The sequence below is a fragment of the Haemaphysalis longicornis genome, unplaced genomic scaffold (genome assembly GCF_048455015.1).
Source record: "Haemaphysalis longicornis isolate Haplotype H1 unplaced genomic scaffold, Haemaphysalis longicornis Haplotype H1 scaffold_1, whole genome shotgun sequence".
Classification (NCBI taxonomy): domain Eukaryota; kingdom Metazoa; phylum Arthropoda; class Arachnida; order Ixodida; family Ixodidae; genus Haemaphysalis; species Haemaphysalis longicornis.
The window spans coordinates 408,388,741-408,416,589 of record NW_027526203.1 but is presented as its reverse complement, the minus strand read 5'-3'; the positions used below and the strand labels follow the sequence as shown (position 1 = coordinate 408,416,589).

Genomic DNA, 27,849 nt, shown 5'->3' with positions numbered 1-27,849 from the left:
TGTCGTTGTACTTGATGGCCACGATCACTGCCTTGTGGTCGGTAAAGTGCACAGTCAAAGGGTCTTTGAGAAGCATGCAGGCGTGGGAGAGTGGGGCGAGCGTCAAGAGGAGAAGCACCGAAGCACCGCGCCTACCCTCGCCTACACTCTCCCACACACGCGGGATCTCCGGCGAGCTCCCGCGATGCGAGCGCCCTCACACGCCCGAGCGCGCTCCTCCTCTCCACTCACTCGCCGCTGATCCGCCCGCACCACCTGCTCCAGTTGCTAGGGGAGAGGAGGAGCGCGCGCGCTCGCAGCTGTTGCTATGGGAGAGGGGGTGAGAGCGGAGAGATAACACCTGCGGGCGCGTGGACGCCGCACGGCGCCTGACATGGCTCGACTAAGAAATGCATTCGCATTTAAAAGCAGTCGTCTGGTGTCAGTAACTGAAATCACGAGGCATTCCATACAGTGCAAGCTCAAACTTGGCAGTAGCTAGGGGTGGCCCCTTCAGAAACATTTGTGGCATTTATAGCACAAGATGTTTCAAACCGCGAGCGTAAACTCAGCAGTAGCGAGAGGTAATCGTCCACACCAGTACATCGCAGGTGAGGGGAGCAGAAGAATGCGGCCAAACGAAAGAATAAACAAGCAGCGAAATTCACCACCATGGTCAACTTTTCAAACACGTGGCAGCAGGAATGAGCAACAGCACAATGTAGGAGGCGGAGATCAAAGCCATTTGAAAGAATTAAGGTGTATGGCAAAGCGAAGCATCTTTTAGGCAAGATTACAAAGCCCCTCGACAACACGAGGCGGATGCAAGATGTTTCGGGTGTTCATCTAGACATTCATGCTTTTGCGTCCACAACCCATAAGAAGTGATCAGGTGTCCTCAGACTTTTTTTTTTTCTTTCTTGTAATATGCTTCTTGGCAATTGGCACTGGGTGCTTAGCTGGTTTATGGTTACTAGCTGGTTTATGGTTAAATTTCCAGCTGGAATCATATGGACCCAGCTGGAACCTGCTAGGACTTCAACCATAAACCAGCTGGTACTAGCTATCATTTTCTCTTGGGAGTTACTTGCATCATGTTACTTATATGGAGGGTTTTTCATTGCTTTTCGGTCTTTTTTTTTATTTGAGAGTAAAGAATAAGAGCTGTTCTAAAAGTTGCAGAGAAATTGGGTTTTCATCAATGTCTTTCAAAAGTGTAGGTTTTACTTTCATAAATGAGCAATTGTGTTATAGTAACTTTTTAAGAATAAAAGCCTCTTACTGTGATAAAATTCACCATACAACTGGTAACAGCATGAATTAGGGTGTTTTAAAACTCACTCTATTTCTGCAGGCATTTTAGGCATGTTATTGCCCTTGTCATGTTTTGGCCAAAAGTGGCTTACACCTGCAATTAGGGGTAATGTCAGTTTGGCACTTTCTGCATGCTACTTGAAAGGTGCATGCCAGTGCACCATAATGTCTGCTCTAGCAATTCTTTGTCAAGCATGTGCAGGTAGAACTTCCTGCCAAGCTTGTTTTAGCAAGCCATCATAAATGTATAATTTTGTTACTGTCCATCCATTCATTGCAGTGGCAGTTTGCGTCGGTCATTTTCAAGCGTTGCTTGTCCATCTTCCACACACTTCTTTGCTGTCATAAACAGTGTTTCATTCTGTTGCCTAGTTCGCAACCTTAACTGTTTTCACCTGTTGTAAACTTTGAATTAAACTAAAAGATTTGTGTCTCAGGTCAACCTCTTCTCCTTTCATTAAACCTGTTGTTTTTTCTGCCTGTGTTTATTGCCTTAATGTTTCCTATTGTCTCTCTCTTTGTAGGCATTGTTTTGTCGCATTGTTTTTTCTACCTAGCTTGTTCTGGGCCATTTTTTGTAGTGAAAGTACACAGAATTGTTCTGCATTGTTCCTAAATCTCTCAACCCTTGCATCAAACGAGAAAAATGCTCTTTGTGCATTCATGTTGCACTTGCATTGCTGCTGTCTCTAATGATCAAGGCTGAATGGAAGGTGCAGAGTATCTGGGCCCCAATACAAAAGCACTGAGCAGCCTGCAAAAGTGGTCTTCTCGTTTCACACTAATGAAGAGGAGTGGGCTTGCGTGGTGACAAGATGAGAGGTTTGTGCGCAGGGGACCTGGAAGAAATCGGCAAGTGGCTGGACCACTACTGGCAGCTAAAAAAAGTCCTGGCGGACGGATGTGAGCCGTTGTTTGTGGGCCGCCTCATGGAGATTTTGCGGCCGCACGTGCACGGGCAGCTGCTTCTGGGTGCGGGTGGAGGCGGCTTCCTCTGTGCCCTCACCAAGAAGCCTCAGCAGGCGGACTTCATTCGAAGCCTCTTGAATGGCTCCAAGGCAAGGAACAAGGGCTTTCTGCGTGCAACTCTTTTGTCGTGCGAGCTTCCCTTACCTTACCGTGTTTGTTTCTGGTGTCGGCGCTAATGTGAATTTGTCCCTAGCTGTGGTAAAGGCGACAGTCGGATACCACTACTGCACGTGCGCACTTACTGCCTAACCAATTGGCCTAGAATGAAGACTTCCTTCTGTATTGATGGTAGTGGTATTCTCTATGTTGATGTACAGTGTTTAGTTACTTTAGAGAGGTCGCTGCATTTGCGGCTGCTAATAAGGAGCAGGATTGCATAAATCCCACCCCCAATCAAGCTCATAATGATGAACAGGGTAACAGTTGTTAGTGAGGGTTATTTAATTCTGTTCCCGGTGATTCATGAGCAGCAGGTTCATGTGGATGTGCCTGCTGATTACAACATGAATTAAGGGTATGATCACTTCGGTCTCACTCCTGGTTAAGGCATTAATGAAAAGAGGGATCGTGCAGGCTCTTCTTTTAATCCTATCTATATTGCCGATATCAAACCACTCCCTCTCGGTCAGTTCCCACTCCACAATGTAATAATGCAATCGCATCTAGTCCTTTGGAATTCCGAAAGTGCGGTAGTGATTGCAGCTATAAAGAGGCTGCTATACATGATTAGGACGCTAGAATGTAAGCACCAAAGCTACAGTACAGTTCACGGTGTCACAAGGATGCTGCTAAGGGTTCGATCGATTCACTGGAAGGTAAAAGGGTTAAAAGTTTTGTGAGTTGGTAATGGTCCATCTTAAACACAAACAACTGCGTGCAAATTAACAGGTACAGGAACATGTGTGGTCCTCATGTGTTCCTGTACCCGTTAATTTGCACGCAGTTGTTTGTTTTTAAGATGGTCCACTGGAAGGTGCCCGATAAGCACTCAGGAGGCAGGCAAAGTCAACAAACCTTGTGTTAATGTTTAACTAAAATGTGGAAAGCTCACTGGAGTGTGTGTCGTGAACTTGGGTAAGACATGATGTCTCCATGAGCTCTCTGAGCCGTCTGCGGCCGAAGACTTAGTATGTCCTGCAAGGACTTGCCTCGTTTCATGGTCGAGGAATATAGCATTTCTAGTTTGACCCGTGTGGTTCCAGGCCATGGCAGAAAAACCTTAGAGAGAGCATTTTCACTGCGCTTGTCAGCTCGGTTGGGAGAGGAGGCTCTCCAAGGGGGAAGAGGGTGCTGGTTGGAGCAGGCAGGGGTGGAACTGCTGCGCCAATTGCGCCATTGTGCGCCAATTTGCCCTGCTGCGCCAAGCTGCGCAGAAACGGCAATTTGCGTGATTATTGTTCATTGAGAGCATAAAACGCCAAACTTGGCCGAGTCTTGCCGTCATCCGCGGGCAACACTGAGCGCTGGCTACACAATAGACGCAGCCGCATCCACGCCGCTTCCATAGCCACGGCAGTTCGGTGCATTCGTGGTTTCCTCGTGGAGTTTATCGCAACGTTGTTATCGCCGCGGCTTTGCCGGAAGGCTGTCACCAGCATGAGTAAAAGTACTTTCAAAGGTTATCTAGTTTTATAACTTGAGGCATGGCCTCTGGAATTTGCAGCTGCTCGAAGTAAGACGAACGACCCCTTTGCACACCCGTCGCATCAGTAGTTTGTTTTTATTATTATTTTTGCGCAAGTACGCAGTTACTGCAGTTACTGTGGTGATTGAAGTCTAATTTTTCGGGACCTGCACGAACAGAGAACCGCGATGACGCGAGCTTCCGCGCGAAGGGCTCTTCTGCGATACTGAGCGCATGCGCACGCTCCTCTAGAGTGTTGCGGCGGCCGCTATCACTTCCCTTTAAAACAGTTGCGTGCAGCGCGCCACACAGCCGCCGTACTCGTTCGCGCGCCGACGAGGCTTGACTCGACCGCGAAAGCGGGCGTCTTGATGGGATGCCGTGCCCGCTTTCGCCTTCGCGTCTATTACGAAATGAGGCGTCGTGAAATCGCCATCTTCGTTCGCTGCCTACCTTTGCCTGCCTATGATGCCTGCCTTCTCGGTCGACGCGGCGGCGGCAGCTTGCTGCAAATCACGGAGCAAGAATACAGCATCATATTGTATGGCGCCCGTCTTCGTGTTGGGGAATATCGATGCGAGACGATGCGCGCTCGGCGAGCGCCGCTCGGGTAGGGCACGTTCACGACGCCTGATTTGACGGTTGCGGTGACGGCGGCAGCGGGGCGGCGCACTGCACGCGATTGTTTTAGCTCGAAACTACTTTACCAAAAAAATTAAAAAAGCAGCCACTGTTAGTAACGTAGTGTTGATTATTATACAAATAAAGGCCAAAAAGTCGCTACATTTAAGGAATTGGCAAAAGGCAGGTTTCAGTCCCGAGGAAAGGGTAATATCAAGGTGCCAGCTCCTATTTAATTTGTTGCGCTCCTTCTAAATAATTATTGCCAATTCTGTTTTTCATGCAGTTTTTGGATTAGTTGCTCGTAAAAGTGCGCTCAGTCGCATTATTTAAGGCCGTCAGTGTGCTCCGAAGTAGCCCCTAAATTGTTCCAAACCTGCTCCAAAATGGGATTATTGCTGCTCCAAAGCTGCTCCAAAATAAGACTTTTGCTGCTCCCGTGCCTGCTCCAAAAAGCTAGACCCTGCTTCCACCCCTGAGCAGGAGGCCACTAGGGAAGGCCAGTGCTCCATGCTTCATCTCCACCGGCAGGAAGAATGTGCAGTGCGCACGTAAGTGTACATGCGCTCGGTGCATCCTTGCTATCAAGGTAGCGGCGCCTTGTCTGCTTACCAAGAAGACAAAGAAGACACACGTGATTCCCACAGTGCTTGGCCAGGGTTCAAGGCATAAAATGTTATTAGGGGATGACACACTGGACAGTGTCCCCACCTTGAAAAGCATCTAGATAATGTCTTACACGCCAAGCACCACTTGAGACCTCACTCTAGTAATGATGAGTGGTGCAGCTACAAGTGTATGAAGGGACTACCTACACTGAAAAAAAGGCACAGTTGTGGTGCCTATCGACAGTCAATTTCCCCTACTTGCCACCCCTACTCGCCACAACAGAGAGTGAAAGCTCTCTATGGCACTTTTCCAAGGCTTGACTAGGTGGACAAGCGTCTCCCTTGCACGGGTACAGTCTAAGAATAGCACAGTGAAACCTTGGTCAAACACGCCGCTTCGTTGGTGCCAACACCCCTAGAAATTTTCAGCCAGAACATCAGCATTGATGCCACCATTCCCATTGCCTGTATCACTGCTCTACCAACGCGATACCACTAGAACGTATTTTGTATTGCATATGCCTTCAATTATTGGTGCTGGGCACTCAACTTTTGACGTAAGCTTCCACTTGAAGACATTGTTGACAGTAGTAGCAGAGTCCTTCAATGCTTCTCTGGTCATGAAACTCCCGGCCAAGTTTCGTACGGGGACAAAGGCTACCGCGAGGGGTTCAACCACAGATCGGAGGGCATCGGGCGTCCGCCGCTGCTCTGCAGCCAGACCGGCAGGCAGGAATGCAGTAGCAGCATGCCCCTTCGCACCAAATTTTTTCGCCACTCACAAAATGATAAGTCCATTTGAGCGGCCCACGACACGTAAAGCGAAAGCACACTGCTGATAAGGCGGCGAGCGTCTATTTTATCTTACTCCGTGGTCCATTCCCTGCCAAACGCGCTCTGACCACGCCCCCGGCTGCCCCCCGATCAACACGAGCGCCGCGGCGCGGCAGCGAACAAAGCTCTCCCATAGCGTGACGGTGAAGTTTCATGACCAGAAAGGCATTGAAGGACTCTGGTAGTAGTGTGGATGTTTCTAAATTTCATGTTTTCGTTTTGACACCGCTAGCATGCAAATGGTATGCACCTGCCGGTGATCGGTAGGTGAGCCTTATCAATAACATATCTGGAGTTCCTAGTGACTCGGTGCTTTAAATTAAGTGTTTTAATATTTGCCAGTAGATCAACGTCCCTATGAAACAACCACACATGAATTGCATCCATCAATTTACTGCCGTATTCACTAATGCACAAGCACTTTACTATGTCACTGTGACAGGCCAGTGTGATGAAAGTGTCTTTTTCTGGCGGTGTTGTAGAGTAAGTACCGTATTTACACGATTGTAGGTCGACCCTTTTTTTTTTTTTAAATTTGACAATCCAATGTTGGGGGGTCGACTTAGAATCGAAATCGAACTGTCTACCGCTAGTCACGGCAAGAGAAATGAGAAATCAGGGCTGCTACGAGGGGGGGACAGCTTTGCACCCTCGTTCCCATGGTTATGGTCGAAAGTGTGAACCGCATGGGACGTTTTCTGCTCGCGAAAATGCGCCGCTGACACTGCAGCGAATGCCACCCGCGTGCGCTACGCGATCGGCGGCAGCAACATGGCGGCGTCACCAGCTGCGAAGAGGTCCGGGTAGCTTCACTGAAGGCGCAAACGAAGGCGTTTGTGCAGGATAGGAGCTGATAATATGGTTGAAAACGACACTATAAAGCATCATCCGCTAGGGAAAGCGCCAATCAAATATCCGCCACCGTGGTAAGCCTAAACGTCTCCGGCGGCGCCAGCCGGCTGCCCCAAGCGCTTTCAAACTGCCGGCTTGAAGAGCGTGCCTGCCCATTGGGGCAAGTCGTCAGGCTCCTCCCACTGCCGCGCCCGACGCGCGCGAATCGCGTGAAAAAACGCTCTATGAGGTTCGGCCTTTAGAAGCAGTAGAAGCTGCCGCCCACGGGCGTCAAAAAGTCGCCCGCGCAACGCCGACGCGCACGAATCGCGTGCAAAAACGCGTCAAGAAGTGTTTTATTCGTATAAAAAAACAAACAAAATGAGCATTAGCGAATCCCTTGATTCAATGCGCGGCGCTAACGTAGCCGCCATGTTTGTTTTGGTATCGCGCGGCAGTGGCCGCTGCCGGTTGCTTCGATGGTTGTCATCTCGCAGCGAATGTATTCTTCCCGCTCAACCTACAGCGCATTGTTATTCCAGGTGCTTATACAAAAGCTTTTCTTTTTTAACATCTACCGCGCTTACCACGAGCGCACGGCTCTTGTGGAGAGCCGCCGTGTGGGTTAACGGAAGAGCTTTTCTTTGTGATATGATTTTCTACGCGGCGCTCGCAATTTTTTTTTTTTTTAGAGATGTAATTTTTGGGGGTCGACCTACATTCGAGTCAACTTACAATTGTGTAAATACGGTACTGATATTCAACATGCTCAGTTGGAGAGGAAAAACTCATCAGGCTCGGTGGTACTTGTTGCACCTTCCCCCGTCAGGCCAATCCCTTTTTTTATTTCAATGTCCACACATTTTACATGCCAGTTATAGCTGTGTTCTTCAAGTATGCCAATATAGACAGGACACCTTAGCAGCTCTATGTGTCGCCGCATAAAAGATACCTCGATTGCATGGTTCCCACCTGTTATGATCAATGTCAGTGAAGTTGGCACACTCCCAGTGGGGATAATATCTTGCTGCTTCATGCTACTGAAATAGCAAGTGTTGTAACACCATGCTCGCAGTTAATGGCACTCAACTGAGCAGTTCAGGTTCAGTTGTCTTTGGAACAGTGCAGTGAAAACACCATGGTGGGCTTTTTGACTGTTGCCACATCATACTTCTTGATTGCATTTCTAGACTGGTTGTTTTGCATGCAAAAGGGTGCTTCTCTCAATAAGGTTTCCCAACACATAACCTTGTTACTTTTTTCTATGCAGGGGATGTCAAAGGTTACGGTACACGAAGTGGAAGTTGACATGACTGGTCTGAAGCTGAGTCTTGATCCAGAATAAGGCACAACTGCTCAGTGAATTTACATACATCAATTTTTTTTTTCACTTTTCTTGCTTTGGTATGCATAGGAATTGCTTGCCATAGTTATTTTTGTTATACTATATATAGGTTATATATATATATATATATATATATATGTTATACTCTTTATAGGGTGAAGAGGGGATTTTAGCAAGCAAGACTCCTGTACACATTCCGTGAAGTTTGTACAAAGTGGCATATCTACTTTTTACAATGCGTCCTTGAAGTCTAAAGGCATGTGTATATTTTAAAAGTGGATGGAACAACTGTATTTTTAAATGGGAGCAATCGAAACTTTGTACCCATGACGTGTGTTTGGAATAAAAATATCTAAAAAAGAATCTGGACTAGTTTACTACTCTCTCATCAAACACTGTCACAAGCAAGACTTGTTGGGTAAGTTGGTACATGCATTATATAATGCCTGTTCTGTGTTCTGTTTTCATCTTAGTTTGCACTCTTTCATTTTCTGAAACTAAGCAACGAGGTTAATAAAGAAGCATCTTTTGTGCTTTGTTAAACGCCAACTGCAGCGAAATTTCACCTCAACCAGATTTGTTTTGAACATGCAGCAAGTACTGCCAAAGCAAGCGGGACACGACCGGTAGGTCTGTGAAATGCCTAGTTATAAGCATTTAAAAGAGCTCCAAAGCAGACAACACCACCCTTGCTGGCATAGCATGCAAACAGCCATGCAGTAGAAGTGATATCCTAGCATGCATGGTCCACCGGCCAGCTATGTGGTCAGAGAACACGTTCCGCTCTGTGCTGAGAGCACACTTTCACCAGAGCAGCTGCCTGGCCAGGCTTGTTTCCGTCAGTGGCCCGCTTGGTTGGCTGCGATGTCACTTGCACCTGCTTGTGATGGCTGTGCTTTTCTCTACTACGGTCCCGAAATTGCCTTTCTTCTTTTACTGGTGACTGGTGGCATGCTTGCCCAATGTCAGGTGTCGTAGTTTGTTATCAGGCTATACAATGGTGGTAGGTGTTCAAGAGGTCAAAATTTTTACTGCAGTTTGCCGTTAACCGTAGACTGGCAGCCTTTTAACATGAGGATGTTTAGTGGCATTTTGGAAGGCTATTTTGTCTACCCTCACACTTTGTTTAGGAAATCTTAAAAACTACTAATTTCATTCTTGGTGTCCTCAAAACAGTGCATTTGCACAGTGCAGTGCACTTCAAGTGTGCCTTTGTCGAGTGAATCAAGCAACTGCAGTGCTTAGGATACCAAAGCCAGAGTGAAGTCTAAGGGATGGAGCCAGGCAAGAGCTCAAGTGGTGTGCATGTGCGCGTGCACTTCTGATGTGCATCTGGACAAAGCAGTATAGATGCGGTGCACGCCAGGCTATGCTTCCCAATTTAGCCCTGTTTGGAAGAGAGACCTTATTTTTGTAGCAAGCAAGCGAAACCTACAAGCTCGAACACTCTCCCTTCCAATTGCAAAACTGGGCAATTTCATAACTCCCAATAAAATTGTGTGAAAACTGCCACTTTGGTTTTTTTTTTTTTTTTTACATCTATCAAATGCAGCTACAGGCCTGAGCTTGAACCCTTGAGGTTGTGCACAGCAACTGCATGCCATTTCACATTCAGAAGGAGGAGGGGGCATGGGCATGCCCTGCAGGAACTGACGAGAATAGGCAAGTTAAATCTTAGTGTGCAACCTGTTCGCAAGTATTTTTAGCCAATGCGCTTTTTCTTTTTTAAAGAAGCAGTATCGCAAGCGTCATGTCCCAGCTCCATTTTTGCAGGGTGACAACATGCTGGCTAGTCCACAGGGCAGCATTTAATAACAGATTGCAAACACTGTCAACAGCCTATTAGGTCCACTGCAGGACAAAGGCCTCGCCCATCGACTTTCACTGCTCCTGTCCAGTTCCACTAGAATCCATTATTTGGCTCCAAAATTCTTTATTTCGTCCCTCCATTGAGTAATTGGCCTTCCCCTTCTTCTAGACCCTTCTCTTGGCATCCACTCTGTCACTGTGATAGTCCACCGGTTGTCATTTCACCTAACTACGTGGCCAGCTCAAGTCCATTTATTATTCTTTATTTGAACTATGATATCCTCTACTCTAGTTTATTCTCTGATCCAGGAAGCCCATTTCCTCTCCCTTAACGTTACCCGTATCATTCGTCGTCTTATGTACCACTGAGCTTACCCGAGTTTGCTTTCAAGTTGTTTAGTAAGGTGCCCAGTTTCTGCTCCATACATGGTTGTATATTCTCCTTTTCAGTGATAGAGGTAGCTTGCTTTACATTATGTGGGATTCTATTCTCCTTTTCAGTGATAGAGGTAGCTTACTTTACATTATGTGGGAGTTAGCTTAATGCACCCCAGCCCATACCTATTCTGCATTGGATTTCTTTCTTGTGGTTGGGACCAGCACAGATGACCTGACCCAGGTAGTTATAATCTTCTACTTGTTCTAGCATTTTCTTCATATGCTGAACAGGGCCCTTTCGACATATTTATTCATCATTACTTTTGACTTAATCATATTTATTTTTAGATTCGCGGCCTTGCTTTCTGAATTTAGTTCCTCAAAGTATTTTTGCAGGCCTTCTGTAGACTCGCTTCGAAAGACTATGTCGTCTGCAAACCTCAAATGGCCCAAGTATTCTCCGTTTATCCGTAATCCTGTGTTTTCCCAGTCAAGATATCTGAATACTCCCTTCAGACAAGCTGTGAACAGTTTTAGGCAGCATCAAAATCACATTGCAAACCAGTCTTGCATCATTGTAGCAGTTTACTTGCCGCGGTGGCTCAGTGGCTAAGGCGTTGCGCTGCTGAGCACGGGGACGCCGGTTCGAGTCCCGGCCGCGGCGGCCGCTTTTCTGGTGGAGGCAAAAAGCATAAACGCCCGTGTGTACGAGATTTCGGCGCAGGTTAAAGAACCCTGGGCGGTCAAATTAATCCAAAGCCCTCCACTACGGCGCGCCTCATCGCCTGTGCTGCGTCAGCGCGTTAAACCCTACAATCAATCAATCAATCGTAGCAGTTTTGCAAAATAGCTGCAAAGTATGCCTGTGGTTTTTTGTTTTATAGTAGCTGTAATAAACGAAGGTTATTGTTTTTTCCTCTATATTGAAACAAAAGATTCATTTGGGCTACAGTATCCAGTGAGGACATAGATCAACTAGTTCATTTTGTTCTCTTCAAAATGACCAGGTAATTGAGCAGCACCAGATAAGAGCAGAGTTCCTTAGTGGAGGTTGCATCCCAACAGCTCAGGCATAGAAAAGGCCCGTGCATCAAATCTCTTGGAGCTGGCTACCTGAAGCACTGCTCCTGATCAGCGTCAGCAAATCACCATTACACAACGTAGAGTTGAGCACTGTCATTTGGTTGACATGGCAAGTTGCTGCTAAAAGTGCTTTTCGTGTTGTGTTAAGCTCCCTGTGGTATGATTAAACTGGGGAGAGGGCAGCAAGCAAAAATAAAAGTGGAAATGAACAGCAACCATGGAAACCCACCAAAGACGAGAGAAGCGATGCCAGGCTTTCGTTGACATGTTGGATAGGTCCAATAGAATGTGCCCATGCATTTGACATAGAACTGGGCTAGTTAGAGCACATTCGTCATTGTGGTGCATAACACAAAAGAAGTGTTACAGTGGGCGACACAAGCTGGCTAGCATCTGTCATGCTTGGCCTGTTAGAATAGGTTTTGTATAAGTGCAACAAATGGTACTTGGTATCCAGACAACGATGTGCGATTTTATGGTCATGTTAATGCACAAAAACGCCTGTGTTCCCCATCAAGACCATAATGTCACCCTTCCTAAAATCACTTTCTGTGCCCAGCAAATCCAGCCTAACTGAATAATGATAGTAGGAAGCAATTCAGCCGCAACTGCTAAGAATTTTCCTCTAAAGGTTGGCAAGGCATTGCTAGTGTTTACTCCCACGTCCCATATCTACGAACAGCAGATTTCATGCTAGGACAGTCATGATAGACCTTTAACACAGGTATGAACACTGCAGATAGAAAGGGTGCTTACATTGTTTCTCAGATTGTGGCTGTCTGCACCAGAAATCACAAATTGAGCTTCCCCACCTCAATGGATACTTTGCAGAACCAACCCACACAAGCAAAGCCGACAGCTGTCTGCACCTACCTAGCATGACACCCTTGCATGCCCTCGCTCTAAACGTCTGCATGTTTACGCCGACTTCCAGTCTACCATGGAATGCCGAAAACTTAGAACAGAGTGGTCCACAGCACTAAAACTCTTACCTGCCAAATCGCAACCCTTGGCACACACATCGGTGCAACGTGGGTGCCAGGCCACACATGCAAAGTGCTTTCAACCTGTGTGTGTGTCCAGTCATTCTTCCCAGCTTGCCTCACAACCGTCAGCAACTGCCTCAGCAGAACTAGAGGATAAAAAGCCTCTAAACAGAGTGCTCACCGACCTGTACCCATTTGAAAAAGGTTTTCCGCTTTCTGGGCAATCTGAAGTATCAGCTATGGTAGAGTCACACTCACTTCCAACTAACCATTCTGAAAAAAAAAAAAAAAGTGCACCTGTACGCCAAACCCCTGCACCAAGTCCTAACCCTGCTCACAGCTTGTACACAGTGCAACACAAGGAAAGAACGCAGCACGACACTAACTAGCACAGAGTGTAGAGAGGCCTTCAACCGTCTCACAACATATATCTCCACTCATACCAGCGAGCAAATGAGGCTCCCTAGAAACTCCGACCCAACTTATCACTCGCCATTCCCTAGGCTTTCTGCAAGCCCCAAAATCAAGTTTTCTCTCAGCTCCTTGAGAAACCCTTCCCTGACACCCAACCGAGTGCTGACATAGCCTGCGAACCACCCGAAACCTTTTCCTGGAATATTTATTAAATCGATTTCTGTAGCTTAACCGTGTCGGACAGTCATCACTCGGTTTACAAATCTTAGGGCAGACTCCCAACTGTTAGTTCTCTTCAAATCAAGCAGAATCTTGAGAACATGTGGGAAGTGCAGTGGTTGCGCTACTTCTAGTTGCCAGTTCCAAGCAAACGTTTGTGGAAACCGGGCAGTCCGTAGTCCTTCTGAAGTTGCCTTGGAAAGAGTAATACCTGGCTTTGTTTCTTTGTCCACAAGCGCCCCGATTACATAAACGGCGTCGTGGTCGAACACGTCCAGCGTATTCTCGCTGTCTGGTGTTAAATACACAATCTTTTCTTTCGGGAAAACGTCCAAGTAACTGTGCGGTGTCAGTTCTGACAGCAGTGGGAGTTCGGATGCAGAGAAGAGAGCATTCTCCAAGATCCTCGCAGTCACCCCATTTGGAGCTGCATTGCAAAAGTGCAGGTGAAATGGGTCTCTACTTCTTCTGTTCCACCCGTAGGCTAGGAGGAGGTCTCTCGCGGCCTTGTTGCATTCTCTCGGGGTCATAATTTCGTCGTAACCCAGGTCGAACACGACGCTCTGGCCAAACAGGATTGCCGGAATCTGTCTCGATTCGTAAAATCTGTTCATGGTGTCCTCACGGATGCGGATTAGGAAACTGTTTCCGAACAGGTGATACTCCTCAATACGATCTGCCGAATGCGGAACGAACTCTTTCTTTGATTTCGGTTCCGCTGCTTTCGTGCTTACGACGCCACCAAGTACGCGCCGTTGCTCTCGCAAGCGTTTCTCTTCTTTGTGGAAAAGGTACTTGAATAGGCGACTCCGCTTGTTAAAGGAGTCTTTCGCGAGCAGGTCGAGCACGTCCTGTGTTGACAATTCCTGTGGTGCCGGCACTCCGTGTCTAAGCCTCAGCTTGTGCTGGCGTAGCAGTAGCCGCAGCCTTTCCTTGTCGGTCTTATCGAGTTCCAGGTCTGGAAAGTCAGCCACTCTGTATACGCGGAAACCTTCGTCAGTACTGTCACTTCCATCATCCGTTTTGGGATGTCCGTGTTCTGACACAGCAAGGCACAGTCTCCTGTCTGGCCTAAACGGCACTTTTGATGTTGCACACATCATCTTCCAACAGCTGTAGCACAGTGTGTCTATAGCCTGGTGTGCCCTGGAATAAAACAAACACAGTCGAAGAGCCATCCCACAGTTCTGCTCCGTCTGCGCTGGAAATACTACACATGCAAGCGCACATGCAAGCGCACATGGATGTGGCTTGATTTGGCTTGGCCTAGTGTGGGTTCAAGCAGTGTTGCCAACAAAACTGCAGTCTAGCACCCATGTTTAGACGTGGTCCGGCAATGGTCCAGAGTAGAGCCACTAAATAAACCTGATCTAGTGGCTCCAGTCCAGAGCAATGAGCACAAACGCCGACGCAACGCAGGCGATGGGGCGCGACGTACTGGACGGCTTCAATGTGCGCCGAAATATCGAACACACAGGCGTTTTTGCTATTCGCCTGCAGAAAAGCGGTCGATCGCTGCGGCCGGGAATCAAACCCGCGTCCTCGGGCTCATTAGTAGAACGCCTTAGCCACTGAGCCGCCACGGCGGGTAATAAGCACAAGCATGAAAACACACGCGTATGTGCAGTTGCGTGCACGACATGCGGTCGGCGTGGAGATTTTAGGCCACCCATAAATGATTTAGGCGGGACAAAATTTTGTCGCTGCTGTTTTAGCAAATAATTTGAGAGTTGCAACCGTGGATCGTGCACGGGCACTACAAGACCGCATTTTTCAGTGGAGAGCAAATTACAGATGTGAAGCTTTTTTTTTTTTTCCTTTCTAATTCATTCTTCGAACGCAAACATGCCAAAAACACCCGTGTTTTCGTATGATAAAAAAACTCGGAGAAATTTAAGCAAAATAAATTCAGCTAGCTGCACAACAGCTTACACCGGAAGGGGTTGAAACTGCGTGACAAATATTTTCGCAAACTCAACAAAAGAACGGAATAGATCCCCAAGAGTCTGTTAATCCTTTATCTCACACCAAGGTTCTTCCGATTGCACTTTATTACCTTAATTCTCAAGGAATTATAGTGTCCAATAGTTTCACGAGAGGTGATGAGAAAGGAGAAACGGCAGGTCGTAGAATTATTAGCGCAGAGGTAGAGTGAACTAGAATACTCTAGTTCACTCTAGCAGAGGGGACACGCCCGGCAGCAAACTCTGCGGGTCGCTCCTGAATCTGGAGCACGGCCCGTGCGTGCGTCCCGGAGGTGCACTACGAATTCAACCGTCCTGATCGGATTTGCGAGATCTTTACTTGTAGACTTGAGGCTCAAATGTTTTTCAAGTTACTATGCATAGACATATATGCACGTAGAAACTTGAAAAACGCCTCCTCAAGTCTTTGAAAATTTTGTTGAGAAACTTGTTTAATGTATAAATGCATGCGCGCAGTTATAGTCAATTAATATTCTATGAGTTGCCTTGCGGCCTGATTTCGATCTATTTTATAGATTTCATTGTACAGAAAATCATGTAAGGCATGTCGTGCATTAGATAATTTTCTGTATAATGGCTTATATGAAACAGAAATCGGACCGCAAGGGAACTCATAGCTGCATGCATTACATAATTTTCTGAATTATGGCAGTTATAAAACAGAAATCAGGCGGCAAGGCATAACAACACCACAAGATAAGGTTAGGTTACAGAGTACGGGCACACTTTTCTCCTATTGTTCCGTGCCCCCGCCGTGATTATTGGTCAGTTCGCATCACGTGACACTTGTTTACACGGCGACGGTTCATGGGCACCGCCATTTTGTTGTTTATGCGTTTTCTGTCGGTTAACTGCGGTAGTCTAAGCTCGTCCTCCCTGCTCTGCGGCTACGCGCGACTCGCGTCGTTCCGAATGCGAATCAAAGATAACGCGCTTGCAGTATTTCAGTTGCACAAGTGGGTCCGAAGATGCTCTGTTGCTGCGCCTTCGGCAGTGTTGTTTACAAATGACCAAGTTATCGGTGAGGCCGCGAAGCGTCAATCTGGCAACACTGATAAACAACAAAATGGCCGCTGTTACTCACTTGCATGCCTCAGTGACGATACTCTGCATCTTATCTAGTGACACTAGGTATGGGTATTTATTATCATGCCAACATGCTTTGACAAGCATTGTCCAATATTGGCCTTCCAGAGCTTGGCCAACGGTCGGCTTGCCACCTTTCCCAAACACCAGCCAATAATGGCGGCCGAGGTATTGCCAAAAGCTCATACACATTGGCCGCTAACAATTTGCATGCTTTGGCTTGACACTTTCTGCTGCTCGGGTACCCGCCAAGACAGTCGAAAAGAACAGTCGAACATACGTATAGAGCTTTTATGGACACCGGCTGTGTGGAAACATCGCCCGCAAGCCATCTACAGGTCACGAGCAATGTACAGGGTGTTACGAAGATAACTGAAACACTTAAAAAAGTTTCCTGAACGAACCGAGCGCTCAAACTTCCCACGAAGGTCACATTTTGTGGTGTACATCTGCAGCTTTCCGGCTCATAGCAATTCTTTCAAAAGTAATTACTCTGCAGTTATTTAGCTTAATTTAAAGAATTTTGGCATTGCTAATACTGGGGGTGGCAGCTTTCGTTGTGCGGAGTTTCAAGTTTTGCGCTTAACTCTACTACGTTCCAGAGCCAAGGAAGCTATCCCATTGAAATGTATGGGCGGTAACATTTGACAGCGAGTAAGGCAAAAACTATTTACAGCTCTGGAAACTCTTTTCACAGTGTTCATGTCCAAGTCGACTCCCTGCTCCATGCGAAATATCACTTTCCTGCAGTGGTTCCTCAAGGTTCCTGAGAATTCAGATTTTTGAGCGAGAAAGCTGGGGATGAATTTGTTTGACACCGGTAACACCGACGCTACTTACCTGTTTATCCTGAAAATAAATAAAAATGATTTTCGCCTATGGGAAAATGGCGGCCGATTTGGACGTGCGAGCTAGTGCAAGCTGATCTTGGAACCATTGGCGGATCCAGAGGGTGGGTCCGGATGTCCTGACCCTATGCCCCAAGGAGATAACCCCTCAGGTAGTAGAAAAGGTCTAGTTGATGATTATTTTTTTATTTCTAGAATTTTCACTTTTCCGAAATATCCATGAATAAACAGGGCTACTCCTCCTCCGTATCATCATCATCATCATCACTGGTAGAAGCTGATCCCCCTCTCAGAAAAAACCTGGATCCACCCCTGTTGTAGAGTTCCTGTATATAGCTCCCGCCTGCGGGAGCTATGTAGAGGAACTCTACCCTGTTGGGAACGTCGGTGCCACCTTGGGTATGCAGAGCGAAACGTACGATGGGAATTCTTGGTAGGGAGGAGCCAAATGAGGTAGCAGACGATCAGAAAATCCTTTTTGTCCCTAGTTTACGATGATCACAAATAGCTGCATAGCAGCTGTTACCAATAAAAATAAAATATTCCCATGGGTCATCGTTGCCAATAAACGTTGGATTTGTTTCCTAACCTGCTTTCACATTTTCTGATCGTCTGCTACCTCATTTGGCTCCTTCCTGAACCGGGCCCCAGGGCTCAGCACCCCCCTCCCTCACTACCCCCCCCCTCCCCAAGGCTGCAAAAAATGGCAGACCTCGTGGTTTGTTCCCAAAAAGTTTAAGCCTCCTGCTGACTTCCCCTGATTGAAACAGAGATTATCTATTCAATAATGAATGCTTTAAAAAGGCTGCTAGTTGCGTAATGTGCATAATCCTGAAGCCAGCTCACAGTTCTCCATTCTGAGATAAAAACGTTGCTCTCGCCCAAAACCATGCATCGCGTAGATCGACTGAGCTTACCCAGCTCAGCTGATGAACACAGAGAGCAGCCAGACTGGGAGTTTTTGAAGGATCGATGTGTAACATCTCATCAACAAACCATCCCAACAAAAGGCGGGAAAACTTTTGTAAAAACGTGCATGCCTTTCTTTCTTTTCTTAAAAAAATGAATAAAACTAAAAAAAAACATGATACGTATACATGCCCCATTTCAAGGTTGAATATCTGCGAAACGCATAAACTTCACTGTGTTGAAATAAAATATTTCTGTTAAAAGGTAAATTTATTCCGCAATTTATTCACAGAAAAGGCGTTTCCAATAGGAATGAGTTTTCTACACTCATAAAAGTACATATTTCCTGCAAAAATGTAAATGAACTACCTGTTTAAAAAGTAAACGATCTGATAACAAGTTATAATATGCATGATTGTTTATTTCAAGGTGTTATTAAAAACGTTTTTGCGAAAGTTCGCTATTTATTCCGGTTTCTATATGCGCCGCCGCTTCTAAAAGATTTAGCTCACAGCATGGTGAAACCATCTGAATAATAAACCATTTAAATTATTTGTTGTGCCCAATCGGCTTATACAATATACATAGTATCAGAATTTAGAAACGCGGCCTTATGAGAGAGCTTAAATTTTTGTTGCTGAATGAAATCCCAAAATATCCGGATGACTGGTAACGTATTACTGCAAGGATGTGCTATACAGTTTCTGAAAAAGGCCCACCTGTCTACCTCGCCAGCGCTCAAACGCAGGCAACCAAAGCGTGCGCTGCCGAATTAGTGAAGCAGATAGGATAAGCCATTTTTCGAATGGGCTTCCTGATTCTCGAGGGAATATGTTCTGTATTGAAACCAGTATAAACTTCGCTAAAGGTTAAGACGAATGGAAGAAACACATACGACACTTAGATCGCACTTCTAAGGGTCGTATGTATTCCTTCCTTTCGCCTTACCTTGTCGCGCAGTTGCCCTTCTTTCCGTATGAACCAACTAGCCCAACAAATCTTAATGCTAATATGGCTCTTCGTCTCCTGGTATAGCTAAATTCCGATGAAAATCTCTCCACGTGCTCTTCGAGAAAGTGGACACCCATGCGATGTTCATACACACTCCTGAGATTCTGCGAGTAAATATATATATATATGTTCTTTGTAGTGAATTCTAAAAAGCGTGAAGTACCAAGAATGGCGATGGGGTAATGCGGTAAGGATGGGGGGGGGGGGGAGGGGGGCTTTTTTTTTTAACCGGGCCTTCAGCACTGTTAATTCGGCCCTGAGTAGTAGTCATCGTCATATGTATCGATATAGTCGTATTCCTCATGCTTAGACCATTCGTTGCCGTAATAGTTTTTTTTTGTTTTAACAGCGAAGCTGTTGAGAAAATAGTTTGTAGATGGTGTCCGCAGCTAGAAATACCAAGAAAATGCCGAGCGCTCGTACACGCGTGCCTTGAGCGCATACCCACTAAGGGAAATCGGCCAACATTGGCCACAAAAAACTCCAGCGTTCGCAGTGTCATGGCATCACTTGCTCGGAGCAAGAAAGACGCATCATAGAGCACGCCCCTCATTCGTTCCTCCACGTGTCGTCATGCGCATGCGCTCTGTACCGTAGAAGAGCCGCGACTTGAATGCCGAAGCTGCTGTAGGTGATATTGATTCCACATGGCCCGGCCGCGCATAGTTCGCACGGCTGAGGAAGAGGCCGCGCTTCGAGAGGCTCAGCGTGCTAAGCATCCAAGACGATAAGTCGCACTTGCAGAGTGGCTTACGAGAAGGAGGAGGAAGAAAAACTTTATTAATGTACAGGACAGAGTTAAAGGAAGGGAGAGGCTGTTAAGCCTCTCTAGCGTGGGTGGTGTTCCTCAGTCCGGGATCCCATTGGTCGAGGCCACCGCCCGTGCCCGCTGGACGAGAGCCCGCTGAGACTCCAGGTCCGAGCAGCCGGACAGAGCCGCCTCCCAGTCCTCCTTCGTTGGCTTCACTTTGGCTTTTATCTCACTGGCGCCCCTAACAGGGTAGCCTCCCCTTGACTCGCTCTTGGGTGCTCTAATAAAGTTCTTACTCACTCACTCACTCACTATCCCGGGATTATATTGGCAGGCCCATACCATATGATCTGTATCTGCATGCCCACTGGCCGCAGAAGTTAAACGGCGACCAAAACGACGAGCTCACTCTGGCCATTCCGACGACGTCAACCACGACAACACAACGATACTAAAACTCAACTTTGTGTCCGTCAATGATCACAGCAGCATCGCAATTTAAGTCCTGCGCGCGATGAGTGCGAGCTTCCCTGAACTTTTTTTTTTTTTTTTTTTGCTAAAGCTATTGTCATGCGCTTACGAGCGCTTCGCATTTTCTTCCTATTATTTTCCTGCAACACCAAACTTACGGCTTGTACCACAGCTCCGCTGTTAATAACACGGCCATTGACGCACCCTTCACCACTAATGTGACCGGTGCATGTGCCCTACTTAATCCACGAGTGGCCCTTGCGTAATTCATTGCAGCTTCGTATCCTCAGTCTCAACTCGGGATGCTGAACCAAGACGGGAAGCCATACATGGGGCCTCTCTATCGGTCACTTGAAATAGGGGCGAGCGCACCACACGGCATTTATATGGCCGATCTGGGAAGCACCTCGCATTTTCGAGCGGCCAATATACGGTCAAGTATGGTTCTTATTTTGGCTTGATTGTGGGAGGAGTAGTAAGGACGCACGAGAGTGCGCCGGACTACTCCTCCCGGGCTTCTTCTCGTCTCTACGGGGCTCCCGCGGTTCCCTGTGATGCGTCCGACGACCGACAACTTCGATGGTGAGCGCGAACACACCGGGAAGGTCGCTTCCCTCGCGGAGAGCAATGCGTCACACCGCGGAGCTCGTGCTTTTGGCTCGCGCTTTCTGCGCGTCCTCGCTAGCCTTCGAAAAGCGTGGAGGGATACCTGAAAACACGTTCATTGATAAAAAATAAGAGGGTGAGAAGTCCCCTTGACATAACCCGAGGCCTCGGTCAAGGGTCAGAAATGGGATAGGAAGTAAGGAGTGGGGAGAACAGGAAAGAAAGGCAGCTAGAAGCAGTTTGTCAAAAGCGTGGAGGGAGCTTTCCATAGCGTGAACATTCTTTGCTCCGTTACCCAAGGATAGCAGTGTAATGCCTTGTGTCTGTACAAAATTGCGTAACTGCTTGAGTAGACCTTCTATCGATAATTCATGGCAGCGTAAGTATAGATAATTAATTTATTGTGTGAGAAAAATAGAGAAGAACTAAGACAAAACAAATATAATAAAACGAATCGAAAAGTCGTCCAATTTGGCCAAATCTTGCATTTTGGCTATTGATCTGGCAGCCATTGTCCGTCGCAGGGAGGTGAAAAAAATAAAAATAAAAAGCTGAGAACGAAGTAACGAAATTGGCGAGTTCTATCTGATACAACGCTCTCACGCGATTAACTAAAGAAAACAACCAAAATAAAAAGACAAAAAAATGGAAACGACCTTACGAAACAACAAGGTCTGATGGTGATTATGATGATGCTTAGTTGCTTCCCCTTTGTAACGGGTGGTGTTGCACAGCGACCTTAGTCGTAACGTCACTGTACAATCACCTCGCCAAAGAAAAAAAAGAACAAAAGAAACCTTTATGGAATTTTCGTGCTAGTCTGACTTCTATGTTCGCATGTCTGCCCAAATTGTTCTCTGCTCTTTTCCCACCAAAATTCTAACCTTCTTTTACTAACATCTACTCTTGTCGAATTTTCTTTTCCGTTAACTTTAAAGCAAAGGGCTTCCGGAAGCTCGATGTCTTCCTCAGTGAGGACTGGACGGATACATTTGCACTCCGTCACTATATGTCGCATAGTTTCTGGCTCCCTGCCGCAACCTGCGCACAGTTCTTCCTGTACCGGCTCGCAAATAAGCGTTTTTGTCCGGAAGAAACCCGGCCGGACTCCAAAAAGCAATGCACTACCGTTGGTGTTAGTATAAAAAAACTTTCTCCTCACGATCTCCCGCTTCCAGATTCTGTATATATCTAAGGACTTATATGCGTCCATCCTCTTTTTCCAGGTCGTTGTCTCTGATTATTTCACTTCATTTTTTATTGCCTTGGTCGTTTCCCCTGCGCTTCCAGGTTTCATGTACTTTGCCCTGAGCCTTCTGGCTCTTTTCCTCCACTGTGTGTCCACGCGTTTCATGTCAAGATACCGCAACACTCTGGCAGCCCATCTCTGGTCATCAATATATTTCTAAGTCGTTCTTCATCCAATCCAGTCTATCTATCCAATCTAGCGCCCTCACGCGATTAACTCCACAAAAATCAAAACAAAAACAAAACAAAAAAAGACGCTGTCTGGGTTGGTGTGCTCCTTCAATGCCACCAAAGAAATGCAGGGTTAATAAAACGGACAAGTGGCGTAAGAATGCGTATACGCATTATCAGACAATTCTCTCGAATTTTAGTGGTTTCTTTACTCGCCAGCGCGACCTCAATCCATTGTCCAAAGAATGCCTCGACGACAATTGAGGCTTGCGAAATAAACCCTACCAGTCAAATCATGCACACTCGGTGCACTCACGGCGATTTACTTTAACGCGATGGAGTCAAAACACGATTCGAAGGATCTCTTCGGTATTTTTTATCTCCCACCCGAATCGAAAGTATGCGTATATCTAGAGCTATAGCTTCAAGAACGTCTTGATTTTTTCGCATGCCAAGATGTAATTGTGATGAAAAGATGATTTAAATATTAGCCGAGACCAACAAGCAGCGTTTCGCCTGTTAATCGTTGTAGAGCCTGAAAAATAAACAGGGCTCGAAGCGATGTCAGTTCTCCGCAGTGAGCCGGTAATTTTTCCCCGTCCCCACACGGCTGCGCGTCTAAAAATCCCGGTGCCGGTCACTGGCGATATCGCATACGAGAGTTGTTACCTGCAGTGGCAATAAGTTTTCATGCGAAGGTGGAAACCTCTAATAGTGTCTGTAATGACTTTGGGAAGGTCCCGGCGGTCAGCTGGCCAGACAACAGACCCACTCGCCTTATACCACGTGTATCGGGATGAAGCGCAACCGACCCTGTGGAATCCCCAGCTGTTGTGTACTTTGTACAGGCTGTAAACAAACACCAAAAAAAGCTCGAGGATGATTCGCCCACATAGAGGGGCCGCACCGATGGAGCATCGCAACCGTTACCAAGTGCATTGTTCCATAAAATGAGGGGGGGGGGGGTCATTTCCAGCAGCGCAAACAATTAAAGGGGCCATGAAAATAAAACTTTGTTCAGATTGAAATAACTAGCCTCTGGTTACTCACTCAGCTCCATTCCAGCCACCAAAGATTTTTTTTTTTAACCAACAGAAAAAACGCAAGGAATATTGAAAACTTTCAAAATTTCGCGCTACAGTGACGTATATGTGCAAGAGTGACGTAATATGGACTATCACTGACAACATAGGGCCTCCTTGATTTACCAGTCCTGGACGGTCCGCAGGCAGTCCGAGGACTGCCCTCGGACCGGAAGCCCCATAGGAATACATGGGAAAATCGAGCGCCGGATCGCGTCTCGGGCAGTCCGCGGATGATCCGGGGCTGATAATTGAGGAAGCCCATTGTTATTGTTCACTGCGCGTTAGCATTGAAGCAATACAATAAAACGGAACCAGAGGCCCAGATTCAATCGCCCAATCGGTGGCTTGTGCCGGGCGGCCGTCAATCGCACTAAGGTTCTACACGGCGTCATAGAGAAATCGCCGTAAAGCGACTGGGGTCATGTGCTTCATGTGTTTTCTTTAATATCTCTATTATGTCTTTGAAGTTTGCGATAAAAATGGTAGCATTGCTATTGGGACAAAGCAGTTCTTTTAATGAACCAGACTCGTATATTTCCTTCATGACCCCTTTAAAAGGGAGACGACCACTGCGCTGACTGTCAACTAATTTTTTAAATACTCGAGAAAAAAACACCAACACAAAATGCGCGCACTGGTGGCAATAGAAAACTTAATAAAAATTAGGCCGGCCTGATAACGCTTTTGAAGGCACCGTGCAGCGCAGAATGTGTTAGTACACGTTCTGTAAACAAAGTGGGAATATATACCTGGACTCAGCTCCACCAATTCATATTGCGAAACCTTGGGCTCCATTTCTCAGCACGATCGAACCCGTTTAAATTTCCTCTGGACGGGGAGAGCTTTCTAATGTGCGTTACTACTAACATACGGGAGGTGCGACAGAAAAGCAACGAGAATGATTTTATTTCATTCGCGGTATTTGTTCTTGGGAATTAATTCCCTTTCAGAGTAGTTCATCTGGGGTGGTGCGCACCAATGGAGACGTTGTTTTTATTATTGCTAGCAGGAATGGATGGCTTGCAATGTAATACTTTTTAGCTCGTCGGTTATCATCCCCTTGTGGATATTATCCGAAATACCAAAATGGCGCCCTTTTGATTGATGTTTCATCCGAGGAGGGGTAGGGGGGAGGGGGGAGGTCGAAGAGATAGCAGTCACAGGGATTGAGATCCGGTTGGTAGGAGCTTTGGGGAGCCACACTAAATGCCTTTATCTTCCACGCAATTATTGTCAAAAAAATGCCGATCGACATGAAGTCCTCCCATCGCGGAGCAGCCAAGTGCGCGCAACGCCCGGACCGCACTTTTCTCGTGAATAAAACGCGTGTTTAAGCCTGCTTGACCGTAAACTGGTTTCTATTTCACTCACTATTGATATCCTGAACGCCAATAGAATGTGAGACGTGGCAAGAATTATTGCTCTTTACATACTGTCGCCTGTTTTTGAAGTCGAAGGCTTTCCCTCACGATGCTCGTTGTTCACTCCCCTCGATGTCTTAATTTTTTTTTTTTGCAATTTTAGCACTTCGATCTAGGTTAAGAAATGTTCCCCTAGGCCCTTTGTAATTTTTCGAAGGTAATACAAGCAGATCCGTAAAGCATTGCGCAAAATTTAAAGATACTATTATGCTCTAAACTTTGCTGGTACACTTTCATCACGCACCATACAAACGCAGCTTGACTTCAAGTGCTCACAATAATCTGATAGTAACTGTAGAAAGCTAGAAGCGCACTTAGCTCCCATATAGAGCGGTAAGCAAGAGCTTTGTTGGTTCACGCGCAGTGTGCCAGTTTCGTGTACATATTTGCTTAGAAGTCTCATGTACGGAAAAACAACAACAAACTCTGTACCTCATAGGCACTGAATTTGTACCCTCTGCGATCGGGAGGAGGAGACGCGCCAGTAGAGCCCCGCGCCTTCTCTCTCTCATCACAATGGGCGCACGCAGCCTGTCCGACGCTTCAAAGCGCTTAGCCATACTCATACTAACGCCACCATTCTGCTGATCACGCTTTCTTTACATGTGATTAATTGTCTGCTTTGTGTGGCTGCGGTGCGATATGAAATCTAGGACGTGATTTCACGTGTATCGACGCTACCCATCTGACGTCACATAAACCACGGCAGTAATTCCACCGACTGTTCGCTCTCCTATAGAAACATTCTCCCCGCATCTCAGTCGGTTGAGTATCGAGCTAGGGATCGCTTGGTCTTGGATCTGGGCAGGTATTGTTGTGCACGTGCGTTTTTACACTGTGTGTTAAGTCTGAGGGTCAAACGCTCAAACGTGACAATCTGATTTTTCATTCTATTGATTTACTCTCAGGGCACAAGGCATTACGAAGAGGAGTGGGCCGACAATACAAAAAATACAGACAAACGGCAGGATTAGGGCGAAACGGGGGCCGGATTTGCCCAGCAGAAAAACCAAGTCCTAGCTCTGAAGGTTTCCGGCAACAGACTCAAGGCCTACGGTCTCAACCCCAAGAAGCTGAAGCGGCAGATGATAAACGGCAAGAGAAAAGACGATTCGTAATACAGCAGGGAAGCCTGAGAGCTTAAACAGAAAGACAGTTGAAAGGGTTTGCTTTTAGCGTTGGCAATAAAAGCTGTAAATATTTTTAACTGAAAGCATGGTTAAAGGCGGTCGATTTAAATGTGTTGGAGCCAGTGATTGAAGCGATAGATGCAGGAAGATGGTTCCAGTTAGCGCTTGTTTTGGAAATGAACGAGTTGGAATGCTGCTTTATGCGGCTGAAGGAAAAGTCAACCTTGTATCCGTGATCACTGTGCGACAATGTGTAGGCTGGCGAAAAAAAGCAGTGAATGAGTGAGGGTCGTAATATGGTAGATTTCAGAAGAGAGATACAGACTTGAATTTTTACTTCGTAGTGAAACATTGGAGAATTTGAGGTGAGTCTTTGTTGATCTGACGATTGAAATGCGGAAGTAATCAGGCAAAATAAAACGTACGTGCCTAGCGATTCTGAATGTGTTCGATGTTATGTAGAAGCGTGTCAAACAGACGAGGCATATTAAAGTTTTAAAAATACTAGTGTTTCCTACAGGAGAACCTTTAGGTTAATTGAACCAAGGGCGAAATTGCGTCGTAAATAGACAAGACTGCGGTTAGCATTGCATATTGTCTAACCAGCGTGAGCTTGCCATTCGAGGTTGTTGAGGAATAGAACACCCTGGTATTTTATAGATAACATGTTGCTTAGAGGGAATTTGTCAAAGGGACAGACAACCGACTTTTGTCGAACATAATTAAGTTCTCTAGCTCATATGAAAGCCAGCGTTTTATATAGTGGGGTAACCACAAGAAATTTATAAACAAATTGGTGGAAATAATTTTAATTTGGCACTAAACTTTACGAAATATGGAAGGTGGCGGTTCGTAGTGTACAAATGTGACACTACGTTACGTGTCCTGGTCACATAACCTGCAAACCTTGCAGCTACTGAAACTGGTAAAACGCTTTTCCACTTATTGAAAAACTTTTAACGCAAGTATTTGTATAAGTTTAAATTGTATAAGTATTTTTAAACTTACTTTTGAAAATTTTCAAGCCTGCCGCCGCTGGGTTGCTCTCAGTACGGCTAACTGAACCTCAATGCCCAGTATCAACGGCAGCGTTCAGTAAACAGACCCAGGGAAGGAGCTTCCTGCTTGTGTTGTACGTTGTTTGGCGATTCTGCCTGAGTCAGGGGCATTTCTTCTGCCGTAATATTCGTTTTCAGTTTCCAGAAACTCCAACGGCAGCTTAAAAAAAAAAAAAAAGAAGAACGTCAACCTCGTTCGCATAGACGTGCATCAACCACGAACTGTGGTTGACGCACGTGCCTATGCGAACGTTACAATTAAAACAGGGCATAAAAAATCAATTGTGCAGAAAGGCCTCTTGTGCACAACGTGACAGAAGGCTGGCTAGCACATTCGTCTTTTTTTCCATAACCACATAGGCTTCCATAATCGCTGGGGCATTTCGTCCTGGGACAAAAATACCCGAGCAATTATGGGAGATTATTAACACTTCACATTAATAATCTTCCTTCTCTGCATCTGCCTGTCATATATATACTCTGGCCGTAACAGCAGCCGATAGCTCCTGGATACCTTTCTATTGCGCTAGTGCAATAATTAAGACAAAACGCGTACTAAAGCCTAAACGGAAACAAAGTTTGTCGGTAATGAGGCAGACTTTTCAATAACGTTTGAAAGCTGAAGTTCAGGCCTTAAAAAAAGATATAAACAGAGAAAGTTTCTCGGTACATTTATTTTAAATTTACATGCATTTGTCCCATGGTTCTTTCTAGAAAAACGCTTGAACAAGCTCCGCCGATCCGTCTCACCATGCACGATTTGTGAAGTCACAAATCGCACTCTAGAAAAATATATAGGGCTGCGCTACCCGTCTTCGGTCCCACTTTTGGCATATTTCAGCATGATTAATCAATTGCTGCTGCCAGCGGAGGCACATTTCTCTTATCGGCGTGGTGATCTAGCGAGAGAGGTCAACTTGTTTTCACGCTTTAGTATCCCTTTAAATAAAAGCCTACAACACCCGGTATAATGCCAGTGATGACATGTCTCTACCCCCTGCATCCGGTCACCTACACAGTCCCTTATTTTTTACCTCACCTCCTGCCACCGGTTC

The 27,849-nt window shown here is 46.3% G+C and overlaps 2 protein-coding genes across 2 annotated transcripts in view; one reads left to right on the top strand and one right to left on the bottom strand.

The window, feature by feature from the left end:
* Positions 1–8,482, top strand: part of LOC144155472 (L-fucose kinase-like) — a 53,761-nt gene extending 45,279 nt beyond the window's left edge. Inside the window, exons 26-27 of the mRNA XM_077686938.1 lie at positions 2,128–2,351; positions 8,051–8,482. Coding sequence (XP_077543064.1) covers positions 2,128–2,351; positions 8,051–8,125 — 299 coding nt within the window. The 3' untranslated portion in view covers positions 8,126–8,482. The remainder of the gene's footprint in view (positions 1–2,127; positions 2,352–8,050) is intronic.
* A 3,160-nt stretch (positions 8,483–11,642) lies between these two features.
* Positions 11,643–14,282, bottom strand: LOC144155474 (tRNA methyltransferase 10 homolog C-like). The gene has a single exon (XM_077686940.1). The coding sequence runs from the start codon at positions 14,190–14,192 to the stop codon at positions 13,023–13,025; it is 1,170 nt and encodes a 389-aa protein (XP_077543066.1). The 5' UTR covers positions 14,193–14,282; the 3' UTR covers positions 11,643–13,022.
* Between the last annotated feature and the right edge of the window lie 13,567 nt (positions 14,283–27,849).

What these genes read in the sequence shown, in the direction of transcription:
- LOC144155474 (XM_077686940.1), bottom strand. Translation starts at nt 14,192, where the DNA reads ATGGCTCTTCGACTGTGTTTGTTTTATTCCAGGGCACACCAGGCTATA.